Genomic DNA, 19,850 nt, shown 5'->3' on the forward strand with positions numbered 1-19,850 from the left:
CAACATAACCAAACAGGAAAGAATCTCTGGTCCAGCCATGCTTTCAGCCTGGTTTTTCTGGTCTTAAAATGGAAAGTCACATTGAATTCTCACTTTAGCAAAAAACCCACCCAGTATAAGATGTCTCTATAACAATGTGTCCAGTGATGATAGTGAGCAGGACACACTACAGTCTTATCTAATAGCTAGCTCATTTGATGGGTGCATTGTTATCGTACGTCTTTGGGTACTGTTTCACATTTTATCTTAAAACTTAGCATACTTCACAAGTACCACCCATTCCTCCCAAGTGCAAGTTTGTGTCATATAAGTCAGTTGCTCTTGTTTTTTTTTCCAGATCTCTCATTACTTACAGGTCTGTGCCATACTATTTCCACTTGGAGATTTGTTTCAATCCAAACTGCAATTTGGGGTGATTGGTCAAATTCCTGAACTCTGAGCTGAAATTCATCCAAATAATGAACCAAGCGAAAAGCTCAATGTTGAGCATGTCCGTAATGCTTCATGATTCTGAGTACCACCCGTGGAGTCAAGAAAAGAGATGATTTATGGGAGAAAATGATGATTAACCCCTTAAGGACTGAGCCAAATATACACGTTGTGAACAAAACATAACGTAAACAAAACTGGCATTTGCGCTATATGTCTGTCCAACCGTAATTCACCTCTTTCATATTAAAAGCACCCACCCTTATTATATATCATTTTATTCAGGGGAAACAGGGCTTTCATTTAATATCATTTAGCTATGAAACATAATTTTATATGAAAAAATGGTAGAAAATAAGATATGTTGTTATTTTCTTAGTTCTACATGACATTTTAACTGTCAATATCATAATACTGTTTGCTTTTACTGCAATAAAATACACATATTTGTATTCAGCAAAGTCTCACGTGTAAAACAGTACCCCCTATGTACAGGTTTTATGGTGTTTTGGGACGTTACAGGGTCAAATATAGCACGTTACATTGGAAATTGAAATTCGCCAGATTGGTTACGTTGCCTTTGAGACTGTATAGTAGCCCAGGAATGAAATTTACACCCATAATGGCATACCATTTGCAATAGTAGACAACCCAAGGTATTGCAAATGGGGTATGTCCAGTCTTTTTTAGTAGCCATTTGGTCACAAACACTGGCCAAAGTTAGCGTTAATATTTTTTTCGTGTGTGAAAAATTCAAAAAACGCCAATTTTGGCCAGTGAAAAAAATGAAACCTTATATTTGACGCTTTTGAAAACACCATAAAACCTGTACATGAGGGGCACTGCTGTACTCGGGAGACTTCGCTGAACACAAATATTTGTGTTTAAAAACAGTAAAAAGTATCACAGCAATAATATTGTCCGTGTAAGTGCTGTTTGTGTGTGAAAAATGCAAAAAACGTAACTTTTACTGGTGATATCATAATATTCGTAATACATTTTACTGTTTTGAAACACTAATATTTGTGTTCAGCGAAGTCTCCCGAGTAAAACAGTACCCCCCATGTACAGGTTTTATGGTGTCTTGGAAAGTTTTAGGGTTAAATATAGTGCTAGAAAATTAAATTCCCTTTACTTTAGGATCCGCTGCGGGGGACTCCGTTTAGAGCCGCTTAGAATAGGGCGTAATAGTACGCCCTCCGGTTTTAAGGGGTTAATGGCTAATGGGAACTCACTAAATGTTGATTTTAGTCACAGATCCAATGAGAAGTGAGCAATAGGTGGTAAAAAGAGAGAATATATATATTATAATAAATAATATATATATATATATTAAAAAACAATTATGTTCCTCCTGATTTCCCCCCCTATTGTTTTTGACTCACTTAAACTGTGAACCAAAGAGAGCAAAAACACTCCTATCAGTATACTGCTAAATATATTCCTAATAGTACATCCTAGATACACCTGTATTTTACAGCACACTAATTTACCTATAATCACACCTTAATGTTGTTTTTATTATGTTCCTGAACAGTCATTGGGACAAAATTTGAGTGCCCCCCCAAAAAAATTATATATTGAGGGAAAATCTAAATAAAAGACCAAGATATATATTTTGTTTTGTGCTTGGATAGGTGGTGTTGTACAATTTGTGAATTCCTCATTTATTTGATTGATTAATGCAAAGCTCCATGGTACCCCAGCTACAAAAATGAAATCAATCTATTTAGAATTCAAGGTTTGTTTGTTTTTTTTCATATTGCTCCCAGCCAGACTGAAAGGCCCATCGATTCCACTGTAAAACATTAAAATTTTAAGGCAAATGTAGAACATTAGAGAAAAAAGTATGTTGAATCGCTATTTATTCATGTTTAACCAATGATGTGCAATTTATTTTTGTTGGCTTCTGTATATATATAAAAAAATGAATGCATTTAAAATTTAAATTTTCTGTCTAAAATATGTTGTTTAAAAAAATATATATTTTTATTTATTTTTTGCAGGAACTTTATACAAAAATCAAAATGTAACACTGATTGCCCATTTATACTTTTTACAAAATGCTCTTGCCCATCCTTACACGTGTTATGGGTAACCTTACAACATTTTAATAAACAACAAAATGCAGATTAATTATTTGTTATATGTTTAGCATAGCGTACTATAACTATATTGTTACAAAATTATTTAGGGAAACTGTATATTTTTCCCCTCATCTTTCATCTCAAAGCAAACTTAGAAAACTAAGCAAACTTACAAAAAAAATCTAGCAATGAACCCCCATCGTAATCACTGGTTCCTTGTATCTAAATAGACACAATTTTCAGGAACAAAATCGCAGAAAATGTATAGGGGAAGCAAGAAAATATATTTGTTTTTTCAAAATGCCAGCATCTTTTATTGCCTTAAGGGGAGCACCAATCCAACTTGAATGCATCTGATTAGGTTTTGGCCTGATTAATATAATGTATTTCTGTCATATAGACAGAACCTGTAAAACGCCGTAATTACTGCACTGCACTGTAGTGGTGATGGTGCCAGGATTGCCCTTGTGCACCGCCACTGTAAGTATTCTAACTGTTTTAAAATGGTTTGGCGTCATACTTGGGGTCCACTGAGCACCGATCAATGCCTTCACTACCGTCTGAAGAGAAGGTCTCTATATGTTCTAAACCCTGCAGTTCAGGACTTAGCTCATTTTCTGAGAGCGATCAGCCAATGCTTCCATCCAATGAATTGGAAGCTCCTAAGCAGGAGGTTCTGGCTATCTGTCAGACGTATTAGAGGATGGGGAGCAGCATTCAGTGAACCTCAATAAATAATTCAAACCATTCCAATTTGGTTTGACTCGTAACAATGGGGGAGGGGGCTCCAGTTTGCTGTAGTGGCTATGGTACTTGGAGTGTTTATTTTATAAAATCAGAGTCCATAGGAAAAAAATTGTCAAAGATAGGTGGTTCATAGAATTAAACATCTGGCCAACTTGATTTAACAATAATTGTCATATTTACAAAAAAAAATAAAAAATCATTGTCTATAGAACAGTTATGATACTTAAATTAAATATACATTCTAAATGATAAATTTAAGTTTCAAAATCAAAATGTTCCTCATTCTAACAGCTGATGGTACCCACGATTCATGAAATATACTTATAAAATAAATAAATGGTTCAGCAAGCGTGGTAAGAATTCATTTTCCACCACCATTAGTGAAAAGTAATCAATAATGACATTTAGTTTAGCTTCTATCAATAAACCAGAAGCCTAGAGACTGCATTGGCTGCCCAAAGGGACTGAATGATTCAGTTCTCTCTTCAACAAGCTGATTAAGTGAAAGGTTTTAATACACAGTCCCAGACCGGGAAGCTGGCAGAAAGGAAGGCGTAAGTGGATTCTGGAATGCTGTCTTGAACAGATTTCATCAAGGGGGATGGAGAATTTTAGATGAGGATTATTTTCTATCACATGAAACCGCAGTTAATAAAGAGTAAAAATAAATGAGTATGTGATTGTTTAACCTGTAAATTGGGGGCTGCCAAAAGGTAGATCCGCAACACCCATGATGCTTTGCCAAACTTAAGGATCCTGGATCTAACTGTTGGACAGTCTTGCATTCATGATGAGTACGTATGTCGTGTTAAAGGGACACTCTGAGCACCATAACCACATGTATACATATACACTGAACAAAATTAGAAAACGCAACACGTTTGTTTTTGCCCCCATTTTTCATGAGCTGAAATCAAAGAAGGCACACCTGTGCAATAATCATGCTGTCTAATCAGCATCTTGATATGCCACACCTGTGAGGTTGATGGATTATCTCGGCAAAGGAGAAGTGCTCACTAAAACAGATTTAGACAGATTTGTGAACCACACTTGAGAGAAATAGGCCTCTTGAGTACATAGAAAAAGTCTTAAATCTTTGAGTTCCGCTCATGAAAAATTGGGGCAAAAACAAAAGTGTTGCATTTATAATTTTTTGCAGTGTATATAATATAAATTCCAATGAAGTGGTCTGTTTAACCCTTCAATGTAAAACATTCTGAGAAACAGCCACTAGAGGTGCTTCTGGTTTCTAACAGAGGTTTGCTCTGTTAAACGACGTTGGACATCCTCACACTTTGCATGTTTTCTATCAGGAGGGTATAGCTTTTTGAGAGCATCGCTGATTTTTGCCTAAGGATATTATTCTTGGAAGAGATTTGTTAAAGGGTTACTCCAACCAAAAACTATGTTTTAAACAAACATTGGTTCTCGTTTGAGTAATCCTTAATGTGCTGGCCCGAGTCGATCAAAGTAATAAGTAAATGCACAAATAAAGCATAAAGCTTTATTCCAGCTCTGAGGCCAGGTTCTCCTTACAACACAATCCTCACTCCCTGTAGCTGTCCAGAGAGGGATGCAGGGGAAGGCTGGGCTGAGGGGAGGCCACAAGCGACATGGAACTGTGCTGCCATTGGCAGTCTGTCGCCAGCACACTGTATACTGATGACAGATGCCAAATTTGCACAGAATTCCCATTAGCCAGTCCGGAACTCGTTTCTGGGCTGGCTAATGACTCATCAATGATGCTGCCAGAGCTCGAGTTACACCTTTAGTTGCGGAGGAGTTAAACTCTGTATACAAACTCCAGGCACCGTCACTACAAAAAAAAAATCACAGAAGTGGTTACGGTGTTTGGAGTAAACCTTTATTTACTACACAAATGTTTCACATGGGAAGAATATTATAATTGCTCTTTTAGAAGTGTCACTTTTGAGAAAATATCAGTAAATGCTATACAGCCCTGATACATTATAGCTATCGTTATCGCTTTTGGAAATGTATCACCAATTTTAGTGAATGCCATTGGATTGTGCTGTTTCTTACAGACATATTGGTGAGTCACCACTGTGGTCCCTGGGCAGAGTTTTAATAAGCTGCAGAGAGCTTGGGATTTCAGAGGCCAATCAGAATCTAATGAGTAGCTCCCAATATTCCACTGTTCTGTGAACTCACTAGTGATGCTGTGTGCCCAACATTCCCAAAGAAAAGCAAAATTCTAGAGAAAATGATTTTACTCATTAAAAAAAAAACAGTTGTGCAGATTTGTTTAATAAAAGATACAAGGTATTAAATTATTAGATAAAGGAGTATTGACAATTTCTGATGACAGTGTTAAGACGGGAAGAATAACCCAGTCTTGGATACAGTTTGTCATTGTAAGTACCTGCCAACCCTATATTGCAACAATAAATAGCTAAATTTCAAATAATATAAATAAACAAATATTTATGTTCACTTTCCAACATTTTCAGCCAAACGAAGCGTTCTAGATATTTAAAGTCCTGCTCTGTAAATAGCACCATATCGGATTGTTATAAACAATTTTTTTTTACCCTTCACTTTTTCCCATAATCATACGGAAGGTAATGAAACTAAATTAGGGATGTAATTTCTGATGTGTTGAGGAAGCAGAAGGGATCTGACTTAATGGTCCTCAACAGGGCGAAGTTATGAGCGAGTGAGAAATGTCATTTAACATGAAAGTGGCTGCGCAGACATTTTATTTAAGCACGGTTCAGTAATTCACACTTATGGTTCTTTGACTAACATAACAGAGGCCCCATCTGCTGTCATTACATCAAAATGATATTAGAAATAATAACCTTTTCAAGGAACATAAAGCAACCTCGCCAACCTCTCCGTCATTTCGTGCAAGTGGTCGAGTGAATAGGTTAATTAAAGCCAGAGAGAACATTTTAAGAGTGAACTGTGACATGCAGCATTCAAAGGGTGAGTAAAACGCGTCTCCATGTAGCACAAACAATATGTAAATCCATAGATTTTCATAAAAACTGACAGCAGCATCATTTTTTTTTTATTTATTATTTTAGCATTTTGTTTCTAGCTGTACTAATTCTTCATTTCTCATTTTCTAGTCTCGATGCTCTTCACTAAATTTAAATACATGGCTTCGCATTCTCATAAGTAGTGTTACCCCTTTTTAGTTCATATTTTTAATTTATTTATTTTTTATTGTGAACTTCAAATATATAACAATAACCTCCAGGCTTTCACTACATTTAAATTCTCGTTAGTGGCTAACAGACATCTGGACGGGTTTTTATTGATGTAAAAAAAGATTTGCAAACAATGAGAGTAGCTGTAACTTTTTATAGCAATGCTGGCATTTGTAGGGGTCTTTGCATTTTTTGCATTTCTGCTACCATGGTGAGAATGGAGAAATACATTTCAAAAACTCTCCCCCTCAGAGCCTACATCTTTCAGAACTGGGCCATATTCTGGTAATGACTGAAGAAGCCACCATGTGTATGAAAGAATTTACAAAGCAGGTGTCTAGGGAAGGTCCATACAAGGCCAGTGATGCACAACTAAGGCATTGTAGATCAAAACGTTGCTTATTTCTTGTATCTTATTTTTTTATATGTACACATCAATTAATTCTTCTATATAACATCTGCATTGTGTAACCCGTGGAATATACGTTCCCTTAGTCTGTGGTGAGGGACAGTGGATCCCTTTTCACAGTTCTCCTACCTATAACATCTGCATTGTGTAACCCGTGGAATATACGTTCCCTTAGTCTGTGGTGAGGGACAGTAGATCCCTTTTCACAGTTCTCCTACCTATAACATCTGCATTGTGTAACCCGTGGAATATACGTTCCCTTAGTCTGTGGTGAGGGACAGTGGATCCCTTTTCACAGTTCTCCTACCCAGGTGATGTTGATCTGGAGCTGGTGATAACCCTGAGTGCCACATCACATGGTCTACAGGTCCAAACAGATATTGCATTATGGAACTGAAATTTGCCTCCAAGTTCATTGCGAGAGTTGCGTGAATGAGACTGACTGAATATGTTGATTCTAACAGAGTTATTCCTTGATGAGAATGCATTGTGAATTTCAAATTTAAGGTCAAAACAGCTGAACAGCAACATTTCTCAAGTCAACTAAACCTTCACTTCAGCTACTCTGGCCTAAAATGTGAAATTCACTTTGAATTTACTTTAAATTCCCATTTTAGTAACTATTCATGTAGCTTCCTGCTTGATTTAATTGCTGCAACTTCAAGGGTCTCTGTTCCTTTCTGATTTGCCTTTATTCTGCTTTCAACACTGTTTACTATAGACTTTTTTCTTCTCACCCTTCATAACCTTGATCTATGAATTTGTTTTCTTTCTTGGTTCTTCTTTTTCATGGTTCTCCTCCACCTTCTCACAGAGCTTTTTCCATGTATCCTTTGCTGGTGCTTCCATCTCTCTGTAACCCCTCTCTGTCAGTGTTCCTCAAGGTTTGGTTCTCAGTTCCCCTACAGTTCTCAGTCAATGCTGCTTATCTTGATAAACTAAGCCTTTCCTTCAGTTTCTAAGACTTGTTTGCTTTGTCTCTATTCTCTATTGAATCATGTCTCCAGTTGCGTCTCTGCCATTTCTAACTAGATGACAACTCACTTACTTAAACTCAATTACTCAGTTAGGCCGCAGATTTATCACTCTTTCCGACACTTTTGTGTCAGACATGTGCTCTGTTTTACTTGTCTGTTTACTGCTACTCTAAATATGGTGGTCTTCTGAAATGGATATTTCCCTAAAAATGACAGAATGTACTAAGAAGAAAGCTGTCACTTTGTATATAACTTTTAGAACATTTTAATAAATATAAGTGAAATAATCACAAAATTTGACAGTGATATCTAAGAACTTGATAAATATCCCCCAATCTCTCTAAAACAGAATGTCTATTCCTTCCTCTTTCAAACATCACTATCACAGTGTCTGTCTTCCTCAGTTCTCCAAACTCTACCCCTCTAGATGTTGATTAACTACCACCCTCATGATTGTTTGAATGAAATAGCCAGAGAATCATGGGAGTTGTAGTTCAGCAACATCTAGAGGTCCAGAGTAGGGAGATCCCTGCTCTAAATCAATAGCACTACTATAAACTCTACCATACGCTGGCGTTTTCTTCAATTCCAACCTCTCATTTAGTCAATTTCTAAATTCCGTCACTTCCATCTTAAAACTCCTTCTCTTGGCCCAAGCCTAACACTGGTCACATTGGGAATTTCTAGTAAATGTAAAGTTTTAGACCACACATAGACAATTGGAAAAAGCAGGCTATCTTTTCGCTTTAACTCAATTGGCCTAAAGTTTTAAATTCACTTTTAATTCCCCAAAATTCCAAGTTTAGTAAAAATCCCTGTTAGTATTTACTAGAAAAAAAAACAGTAGATAGATACGATGACATCCAATGGAATCCCATTCAGTAAGACCACATTCAATAAGATTCCATTCAGTAAGATTCCATTCAATAGGAATCAATCCAATAAAAACTAAATTTAATAGGATGCACTCCAATAAAACCCCATTCAATAGGATTCAATCCAATAAAACCCCATTCAATGGGATTCACTCCAATAAAACACCATTCAATAGGATTCTATCCAATAAAAACTAAATATAATAGGATGCACTCCAATAAAACCCCATTCAATAGGATTTAATCCAATAAAACCCAATTCAATAGGATTCAATACAATAAAACTTAATTCAATAAGATGCACTCCAATAAAACACCATTCAATAGGATTCAATCCAATAAAACCCAATTCAATGGGATTCACTCCAATAAAACACCATTCAATAGGATTCAATACAATGAAACTTAATTCAATAAGATGCACTCCAATAAAACACCATTCAATAGGATTCAATACAATAAAACCCCATTCGATATTAAGAAAAACACAATTTAATAAGATGCTATTGAATAAGATATATTCTACTAAGGTGCCAATAAATACATTGTCATTTTGTTGGATGACAAACTGTATATTGCTTCATTTGAAAGATCTTGATGCTGAGTTGTGAGATAGACCCTAGCAGTGACTTGTCTATCATATTACTTTCTGTCTCATTCTGAACACAAGTCCAAGGCTTACAGGGACACCTAAGACCATAAAACACTTTAGCTTGTTGAAACGCTTCATGTGTGAGATTTCAATAGAGATTGGCACTTTTATAAACAAATCTTATTACACCATCTGGTTGTCAATCAGAAAGCCGGTCTTGTTACTTCCTGGCTTGTTTAGCTCAGTGGAGCTAAACTCAATAGACAGCAATTTCACAGAGCACCTGTCTTGCTAAGCTGCATTGAGCTGTTACTAGCTGTTGTTAGATATACTCCCATCATTATTAAAAGCATGCATGTTGTATTTGGATATGGGCAGTGGAATGTCCCCTATTCACTAAGTAGTGATCAGTAGTGAGTGGACAAAAAAAAGTTACAAAATTCCGACCAAGACTGTCATGAATAAAAATTCTGACAATTCTTTTTTTTTTTTTTTTATGAGATCATTTTGTCCTAACCATTTCTGCGGTTCCCAACGCACATCACAGTACATAGAGCTATAAACAATGTATTCACTAAAGTCAGAAATTGAACATATTAGGCCCACCTAACTGATTAGTAAAGAAAGTTAAACTGGGGAATCTTCCTTGGGCCTTTATTTTTATTTTGATAATGACACCGGCTCTAAATGGGACAGAGACCAGAAAGTTTGAACAAATAACACGGAACAATCATTTACTTCATGGTTCTCGTGTCCTGCTAAAAGCCGACGACTTAAGAAAAAAAGAAAACTGCGTGACTTCAAAGACATTAAGGTCTTCTAAGAAGCCAGTAATTATAGCTGGGTCCTCAGAGCTTATCTCGGGACTTTTAATTTATCCAGCTGCTGCCAACTCATCAATTATAGTTACATAGTTACATAGTTACATAGTTACATAGTTACGTAGCTGAAAAGAGACTTGCGTCCATCAAGTTCAGCCTTCCTCACATATGTTTTTTTCTGTTTATCCAAAAGAAAGTAAAAAACCCTGTCTGAAGCGCTTCCAATTTTGCCACAAACTATGAAAAAATTCCTTCTTGACCCCAAAATAGCAGTCAGATGTCTCCTTGGATCAACCAGCTATTACCCCACTAATTAGAAATTATATCCCTCTATGTTATGATTTTGCAAGCATTTATCCAATTGCAGTTTAAACATCTGTAGGGACTTTGATAAAACCACCTCTTCAGGCAGAGAATTCCATATCCTTACTGCTCTTACTGTAAAAAAAACCTTTTCTTTGCCTTAGATGAAATCTCCTTTCTTCCAGCCTAACTGCATGACCTCGTGTCCTATGTATAGCCCTGTTTATGAATAGATTTCCAGATAATGGTTTGTACTGGCCCCGAATATATTTATATAATTTTATCATATCCCCTCTGAGGCGCAGTTTTTCCATATTTCGTATTATTACTGTGGGCTCTGTTGTACACTCAGACACATTGCTGTGAGTATTATTGATGTGAAGCTCTGTTATACACTCAGACACATTACTGTGAGTATTATTGCTGTGGAGCTCTGCTATATACTCAGACACATTACTGGGAGTATTATTGCTGTGGAGCTCTGTTATACACTCAGACACATTACTGGGAGTATTATTGCTGTGGAGCTCTGTTATACACTCAGACACATTACTGGGAGTATTATTGCTGGGGAGCTCTGTTATACACTCAGACACATTACTGGGAGTATTCTTGCTGTGGAGCTCTGTTATACACTCAGACATATTACTGGGAGAATTATTACTGTGGAGCTCTGTTATACAATAAACACATTACTGGGAGTATTATTGCTGTGGAGCTCTGTTATACACTCAGACACATTACTGGGAGTATTATTGCTGTGGAGCTCTGTTATACACTCAGACATATTACTGGGAGTATTATTGCTGTGGAGCTCTGTTATACACTCAGACACATTACTGCGAGTATTATTGCTGTGGAGCTCTGTTATACACTCAGACACATTACTGGGAGTATTATTGCTGTGGAGCTCTGTTATACACTCAGACACATTAACAATATAGAGCTCCTACAAAAAGGGACATAGGGTTGAAAAGAGGGACACAAAGGGATTTGGGCCTAAAATTGGGACACAAATATGGAGATATGTTTTAGTGATAACGCTTTATTTATCTCTTGGCAATTAATGTGCTGAAGTACCAAAAGCGGACTGAAGTTAATTAAATACAGGATTATTTGCGAAAGTGAGAATTTAAAGTCAATTTAAGGCCAAAGTAACCAAAGTGAAAGTATGGGATGACTAAGAATATTTTTCCAATTCATCTATTTTGACCTTAAATGTGATACTCACTTTGAATTCTTACTTCAGTAAATATCTAGTATTAGCCTCAGCAATCCGTATTTAAGGCCCTCCCACCTCCCAAAATGCATGGCATTTACTCCTCTTCCACTACTTCATCTCCTGCCCCCCCTAAGACTCAACAATTGCCCTTCTCCCCACTAACCTTATTACGCCAATGACTTTTAAGCAGCCCCTGAAGACCCCCACTGAGGACTTTTGCCTAACTCTTACCCTGCAGCAGTGACTTCCCCTCCACAATCATCAAATATTATGATGTTTTAGCACTTTATTCATTATAGGAAGCTATAAAAATGGCAAGTGAATGCATGGCGAGGTGAACCATCGGAGGTGGTAGGATTGAATGCAGAGAACTCTGTGATCACTTCGACTTGCTGTGGAAATCGAGAATACATATTCCTTATACAGGGAACATCAATATATAATGATGGCCTGTAAAGAGAGTGCATTGGACCAGGTATAACGTGGGATTATATCGACTAAACCTGTCACCTTTGCTAAATTACATTAACCTCAACCTTCATCAGCAAACAGCTCTCTGTTTGAATAAAGCACACGTGCTAATACGAGTATAGACCAGGGACCTTTCCTGTGCGTTTTCACGGATTGAGCAACTCAATAATCAATTTAGAGCTGACCTTTCAGTAATGTTTTGGGGTAGAAATTGCTTACTTTCCATATAAATGCATTTATCTATTTATACTATCACATGCTGAACCTCTGCAGGCAGTTGATGATTATGAGAACAAGCAGATTCTTGCTCGACTCCAGCTTTAACTCTTTGAATGATGGACAATGTTAATGCGACTCTACAGGTTGATTATTCATGTGAAAACTGAACAGTTTTCAGCGGGTTACCCAGCATTTCCATGACAACCAGTGCCTTAAAACTAAATTATACAGAGTTTCCATGTATTGGAAAGCAAGTTATTAGAATTTTGTGACGGTTCCACTGACATCAGGGTCATGACTGTCAGACACACCCAGTGGAATATAGACACGTTTAGAAAACAAAACTCAAGTTTTATTAATACATACGTGTGGTTACTCATTAATTAAAACTAGGCCAATAGTAATGTTAAGTGTCAATACATTTTCAGATTATGTGCAGCTCAGAAAATTGCACCAAAGATGTGAAGAAAGTTCAGAAACAATTCAGGGCCATCAAACCCCAAATGGAAGCCTGGGACTGCGGAACCTCAAACCACACCACCAGTCATGCTTGTCAGTATGCACATTGGGACATAATTGGGAAATACGTTGGACTGTTGTTGTGCTTGAATGCCTGGGTAACCACTGCCCTCAGACAACTATCTACAGTAAACGACTGGTTGGTAAGTGCATTATTATGTTGCAAAAGAGGTTACTATCTTCCAGAAAGCTCATAAAATTATAACCTGTGACCACAACTTGGGTCTACTCAAAGCTGCACACAAAAAACATGCACAATAAAGAATGAATGTAGACTAGAGGGGCCCAAAAAGTAGATCCCCAGAAGTTGCCCAGAAGCATCCCATGATGCTTTGCATACCTTTAGAATGCTATATGACAAGTTAGAGATACATGTTATCTCAACATAACAGGTCAAACGTTGAACGTATATATTGGGAGCTCCAATTTATGGTTAGTGTTAGGATTTGAGGCGTGCTAGGAAAGCTATTTCATTTTTTTTTTATATTGTATTTTATCTTCATGTCAATGTTTACACTTTAAAATATTTTTTTAATATTACAGAAATAATCTGTAAAAATAACAAAAAATAAGGCAAGATCATATAAGTATAGTCTTAAAAAACTCACATTCCTATGAAAACCTGCAAACTGTATATCTACTGTACAACATGGAAGGTTAATTTACCTCTCATTTATCAGAGGATATTCCAAATAAAATTTACTGCAGATCATGTCTAATCAATAGCCTGTGCGAGATTTTCACCATCCCCAACATTGCAGTGTCCATCTATTCAACACAAACACTCAGTAATACAGCGATTTGGATAAAGATATTTAAAAGGACAGTCAGACTTACATGTCAGTCTCATCCCACAGAATGCACGTCTGGTTTGTCGTTCCCTAGAAGAAGGTATAGAAAATGAATGTTATGGGTTTTGGCTTCTGGCACAGACTGATAGAGAGAGTACAAAGTTACCGAAATCTAGGCAACGTGTCAAGCTGCATTTCGGGGGTAGTTAAATTTTTTTCCATTTTTTTTTTAATATTCTGTGCTCACTGTAAATTAGGTTTCCATTCGCTTTCCATTGAACGCTTATCGTATGCCTGGGGCAAGGTGAGAGCCGGTTACCACCAGTACAGCCTCACTTGATAACCACTGTACACACATTGATTTTACTAAGCTGGCTGAAGGCACAGAGATACTAACCTTCCTCATAACCTTGAACTATACTTTGTTACACTCACCATTTTAAACTTACTTTGTTAATTTGTCCATATTCAGAAATTTAGCTACATACGATCACAAATATTTAAGTGGGATTGGAATTATGCAAAAGTTGGGCTCAATTTCTTCTTTTACTTTGGAGGAATATCCAAGTTTTACATGCACCACATGATTTAACACAATAAGCATTACATTGCTCCGTTTGCTACACAGGGGAAAAATGGGAAAATTAAAAAAGGCACTCCTAGTACCATATGCAGCACGCTATAGTGCGTTTTTCAAACAGAGTAAGAGCAAAAAATGCCTATAAAAATATCCACATATTGGATTCATACGTATCTGCAAGGAACATTGTCGGGAATTCAGCTTGGTTAATTAATTAATTCCATCACAATCTAAGCCTACACACAGAAAGTCTAAATGTATTTCACACAATTGCATAGAACGCCTGAAACTTTCATATTTTACAGTGAACGTTATATGGCTTAAACAATTCAATTTCTGTAACCTACTTCTATGGTAAAATATTGCCTATTTTTTTTAGATACAATCTAATAAAAATAAAAAGTTTCTGACATAAGCAAAAAACAAAAAAACAAAACAAAAAAAAAAACGTTGAGTCTTGAAAACTATTTTTCATAATCTTCATGAAGAAAGTCATGGAAACAAATGGGAATGAGGTTTAAAGCTCCACAAGGAAATTAGTTTTTATTATGAATTTTTAAGATGATTTGTTGCTGTCTTCACATGTCACTTTAATCGAGCTCATAAAAAAAAGAAAATGCATTAGAAGGTGATCTCCTGATAGCAGTTTGATAAAAATGTTGCATAAAAAAATCCCTATGATCTACGTACATTGTACATGTGAGAAAATTCAATATCCAGAGGAACTGAGATGGTCCGGGGAGAAGGCTTCACGATGACAGAGACGACTTTCGAATTCAGTACAGTCATATTCCTATAAAATATAATAAACATGATAAAACAAATGGACCACAAAACATTTTGAAACATGTCACTGAAAATTAGCATCTGCGTGTGTGACAGTTCAGTGTGACAGTTACATCAGCTAAATAGTGGATATTGCTTTTCGGAGAATTCTGTCCCCCCAAAAAAGGACGTCTCAGTACAACATCTTTAGATTGTCTTACAATGCAAGAAAGTTTAATGTCAGAATGTTGAAGATTTCTTATAGCGGTCCAGCTCTAGAATTGTGAAATTATTTTTTATTATAGGAACACTCTATACACCTAAAGCAGTTTAGCTTGCTGAAGTGCTTTATATGTGAAGAGTGTGTCCTCTTTTTTAAAAAAATTACAAAAAGTGCAGATTTCAATGGTAATTGGCACTTTCATAAATCAACCTTTTTACAGCTCTATAGCTGTTGATCAGACAACCTGTCCTGTTGCTCCCTGGTTGTTTAGCTCAGTGGAGATAAACTCAAGAGGCAGCAATTGCCCAGAGCACCTGCCTTGCAATAAAATCCCATTGAGCATTGGGAAGTCCGTGATTAGACAGCCCCAGAAAGTCTGTGCGGGGTTAGAAAGAGAGGGTTTGCAAAGGCTGCAGACAAGAGATCTGCAGATTTTGCAAGTTGGTTTTAGATAAAAAATCTCCTGGCAAAAATATTTTTTTTATAACATCTAAATAAAACGTCTTCACACTAACAAAAAATGAAGAAAAAGAGATAATGTTTAGCAACAAGAATTGCAGATTTATTGATATATGTCTAGCAAAAAAGCGCTTCTCAATTCCATTCCTGAAAATAGTGTTTAAGGTAATTGCAATGCTAATGTTCCTTATAGGTGTAAAATGCGTTGACAGAACATTACCCTTCATTATTATGATCTCCATATTTCCCCAGTCGCACAAAGAGTGAATGATAATTTCAGATTTTTTTTAAGCTAGTTTCCATTCCCATACATTTAATTATATTGTTTTTTTTTACATATATATATATATGTAAAAAATAAATATGAATATTATAGACATAAATCTATTGTAACAGCTGGTTTCTAACTTTTATTAATTCTCCCTAATTCTCCTTTCCATATCTATATATATAAGGTATATGAAACATAATTAACAGTTTTTGTCAAATCTATTTCAATTAATCTTTTTCAAAGCCATAAAAATATGAAACTCTGGTAAATTCTTCCCTAGCGATTCAGCATTGGAAATGGAATGATATTAAAACGTAAAGGAAAGGGGGGGAAATTATAAAGGTTTTTGGAAATATTTATTTTCTTGTTTGATGCCAATTTCTGTGTTTAGTTTTCCAAATATTTAAAAGAGGTGAATTACAAATATAATAATAATAACCGCAAATGATTTTATGAAGAAGAGTGTATTTAATTTTTGCTACTTTTCAATGACATCCTGGTAGTTATATTACCATTAAACAAATTAATATTACTCTTTTTTTTTTAACTGGAGAAAGGATAAAAAGACTGGTTAAAATCTGAGTCAACCTCGCTATAAATCAAAGCAGTTGGTGCTCAAACCACTGAGCTATCGACATGTAAAGGTATTTGCGAAAGCAGTGCTTGTCACCTAGGGTATACAAAAATTTAAGTATGTGAGTTAAAAATATGTGCAATAATAGACAAAAACTAAAGTGTGCTAATATGCTTCAAATGCGAGAACAGAAAAATAAAACAAGAACCTCACTCAAATAAACGCACAAAACAAAGTTAAAAGCGGCACTTACTTGAAAAATAATAATCACAACATTTATTAGTCATAAGCCTTGAAAATATAGAAAGAGAAATATATTGCACAAATGAAGAAATACAATAATGAAAATGCATTTATAAGAGCCAACTTGCACCACCCCAGGAGTCAAGAGATAAGCATTTTACAAAGTACAAAGTTCTGCTTCATGGGTCCTCAACCTGCCAAGCCTCCAAATACAGGCACACACCAACCATGCTCTGCCATATCAGCTTGCCAAAGAGGAAATAAGTCTCTGAGATGATCCATACTGACTGTCAATTTCAAAGAGTTAGTGTCCTTAAAGTTCCACTAAACCACCAACATTCATTCACTACCACAAACTTTCCCAGTGGTGTACCTTGTCATTCTAGAACCAACATTTTATACCCACAGAGTGGAAAACAAAGTCACCTCTCTAAAACTGCTCAAAACTCCTGGTCACATAAAGCAGTGCTTCTTAACCCTCTCCTCAAGACACATCTAAAAGTCCAGTATTTAGGGATTACCCAGATGTGTCTAAGGTGTTTAAAAAAACAAAACAACAAAAAAACACTTTAGACTCTAAGGTGATTTTTTTACATTTTTCTAATCACCTCACACCCACCCAGGTAATCCCTAAATCCTGGACTGTTAGGTGTACCTTGAGGAGAGGGTTGAGGAGCACTGACATGCCTTCAACAGTCACAATTTTGTTATGACAGTCCTGATTTTATTTGCCCGTCAAACTGTCTTTACCCTAGTGTTCCACTTTTGGGGACAGCAGGGAACTGTCCTCAAAAAGCAAAGCCTGGGTGCACTCGCACTATTCTCAAGGCACTATGACCATGGAGAAAGTGCTACAACAGTGCTTTCTGCATAGTCTGCCCTTGGTGGGCCGACATTCCTGATTGGCAGGCATTTATATCTGGCTGACCTGTCAATTCTTGTGTTTACCTGCTTGCTTTCTGCACATCTACTGCCATTGGGCAGCCCCAGCGATGTGATTATGTCTGACTTCTTTCCTTTCATTCTCCCCACCAGCATCCCGCTTCACAGAATGCCAATGTTGGGGGTATGCCTAAGGCCCTACAGACTAACAGCAATCTTGAGTTCAGGGAAAACACAATTTAATCTAGATACTGATAAACCCAAGGCCATTGGTTCCTGATAAAGAAAAACTGAAGATGGATTCAGGGAAAATGAGCATCCAAAACTAGTCTGTTTTATTAAAGAATGACTGTACCCATTTCTATGACAAACTTAAAAATAAAAAAAACTTGACTGTAAGGGCTTCAATTTTGCTAAATGAGTGTCAACCAGTCACAACTCACCATTTAGTGAAGAAGCACCTATGAGTGCTGTTTAATTTAATTTTTGAAATAATGAACCATTTTTTGGAAGAGGTAATAAAAAATACCAAAATCTGGCTTGTTCCGCTGTGTCAGAGTAATACAGCCTCCGGTGGGCCAGGCAATCAGTCCCGTTGTGGCTGACATGATTAGCCCTGTGGTAATAGGTCAAGTAAGGTGTAGAGAAGTAATCAGAATGACACCAGCCAAAGACTAACAAAATATACATACACGTACTGGAATCACAAAGAGTTGGACCTGGCTGAGATCCACTAACTTTAACTGGATTTAAACACAAACACAATACGATTTGCAGAAATACTCCCATTCATATAAAAAAGCAAAATTCTCTATTTAACTAAACTAGCATGTCTTGAACATGTGTCATTGTCAGCTCATATTTAAAAAAGAGTAATTATAGGCATTACAAAATGTCATCAATTCCCTAGCATGGCATAACATTTAATGGGCTCTGTCTAAAGCAGGAGAGCCCAAAAGTAGATCCCCAGATGTTGTAGAACCACAACTCCCATGATGCCTTGCATGCCTTTAAAATGCTTTGCAATGACAAAGCATCATGGAAGTTGTAGTTTTAAAACAACTGGAGATCTACCTTTTGGACACCCCTGATGTAGACCCTTTGACTGACAGAAGATTGAGTTGATCTGACTGCCTTCAAGGTCACTTATCAAAATACATAGAAGTTATCTCGGCATAACAGGTCAAACATTGGACATATATTGGGAGCTCGAATGTCTGGATTGGTCTAAAGGAAGCATTTGCACCTGAATTTTATTTTTATTAGGTTTGGCTGAAATTCACATAAAATCCAGGCCGATTTGGGGAATTTATAGAAAACTCCAGACATAAATAGTGTAAACAATGTCTGGATTTTGTGGACTAAACAGCACAATATGTAGCCTCATTTGGTACCGGGAGTGGTGCAGCGCCTAAAGTGTCCTTAAAAAATTATATATATATATAAAAGCAGGGAGAAAAAGATTAAAAAAAAGGACAATCTATTGTGTAGTATGTCACTGTCCAAATAAATAGAATAAAACAAAAGAAATACACTCATAATTTCCTGGAGCTTGTGAGTGTATTTCTTTTGTTTTATTCTATTTATTTGGACAGTGACATACTACACTATAGATTTTCCCTTTTTTTTCCCTTTTTCTACCTGCCTTTATTTATAATTTTTAAGGTCATTTTAGGTGCTGCACCACTCCTTGTACTTTCATCTGTTTGTGGACGGGACCAAAGACCCCGGCTCCGGTAATTTAGCTGCCGTTTGGACTGTTAGCTTTTTCGATCATTTGGTACCGGGCCAGTTGGACTTTAAAGGATAACCTGTAAGAATGTGGGGTATCCTTTAGTGCCCTTGATGTATTAAGGTACCATTATAAACGGCACGGTAATCGAGCTGCATAGATTTCCATTTCCAACGTAATGTCACTGTAATAGTGCTTGTTATTCCAAAGTTGACATTTTAATATCAACATTTTTAGAGTAAATCCTTTAATATAGTTTTTAAGATATATTTGAAGAGACACTACAATCCCTTGAAATACTTCAGCTTTAGGGCTTATCTGCGTGTCCCCTGCAGGTTTATTTAGCAAAAAAAAATGTAAGATTTCAAGAGAAATTTGAACTATCAAAACTTGAGTGCGTGCTTTTCTGGCCAGTCAGTCATTCTGTGTGTAACGGACCGTTTCGCTCACAAGAGGATAAAAATCGCTTAGGCGATAATCCCC

General features: G+C 36.5%; 1 protein-coding gene across 2 annotated transcripts in view; it reads right to left on the reverse strand.

The window, feature by feature from the left end:
• ADGRB1 (adhesion G protein-coupled receptor B1) overlaps positions 1-19,850 on the reverse strand; it is a 500,908-nt gene that overhangs the window by 138,421 nt on the left and 342,637 nt on the right. For both annotated transcript variants that reach the window (XM_063451001.1, XM_063451000.1), the window contains 2 exons: positions 14,909-15,011; positions 13,685-13,728 (listed from right to left, as the gene is read on the reverse strand). In XM_063451001.1, coding sequence (XP_063307071.1) covers positions 13,685-13,728; positions 14,909-15,011 — 147 coding nt within the window. The remainder of the gene's footprint in view (positions 1-13,684; positions 13,729-14,908; positions 15,012-19,850) is intronic.

Source organism: Pelobates fuscus, chromosome 4, assembly GCF_036172605.1.
Source record: "Pelobates fuscus isolate aPelFus1 chromosome 4, aPelFus1.pri, whole genome shotgun sequence".
NCBI classification, from domain to species: Eukaryota; Metazoa; Chordata; class Amphibia; order Anura; family Pelobatidae; genus Pelobates; species Pelobates fuscus.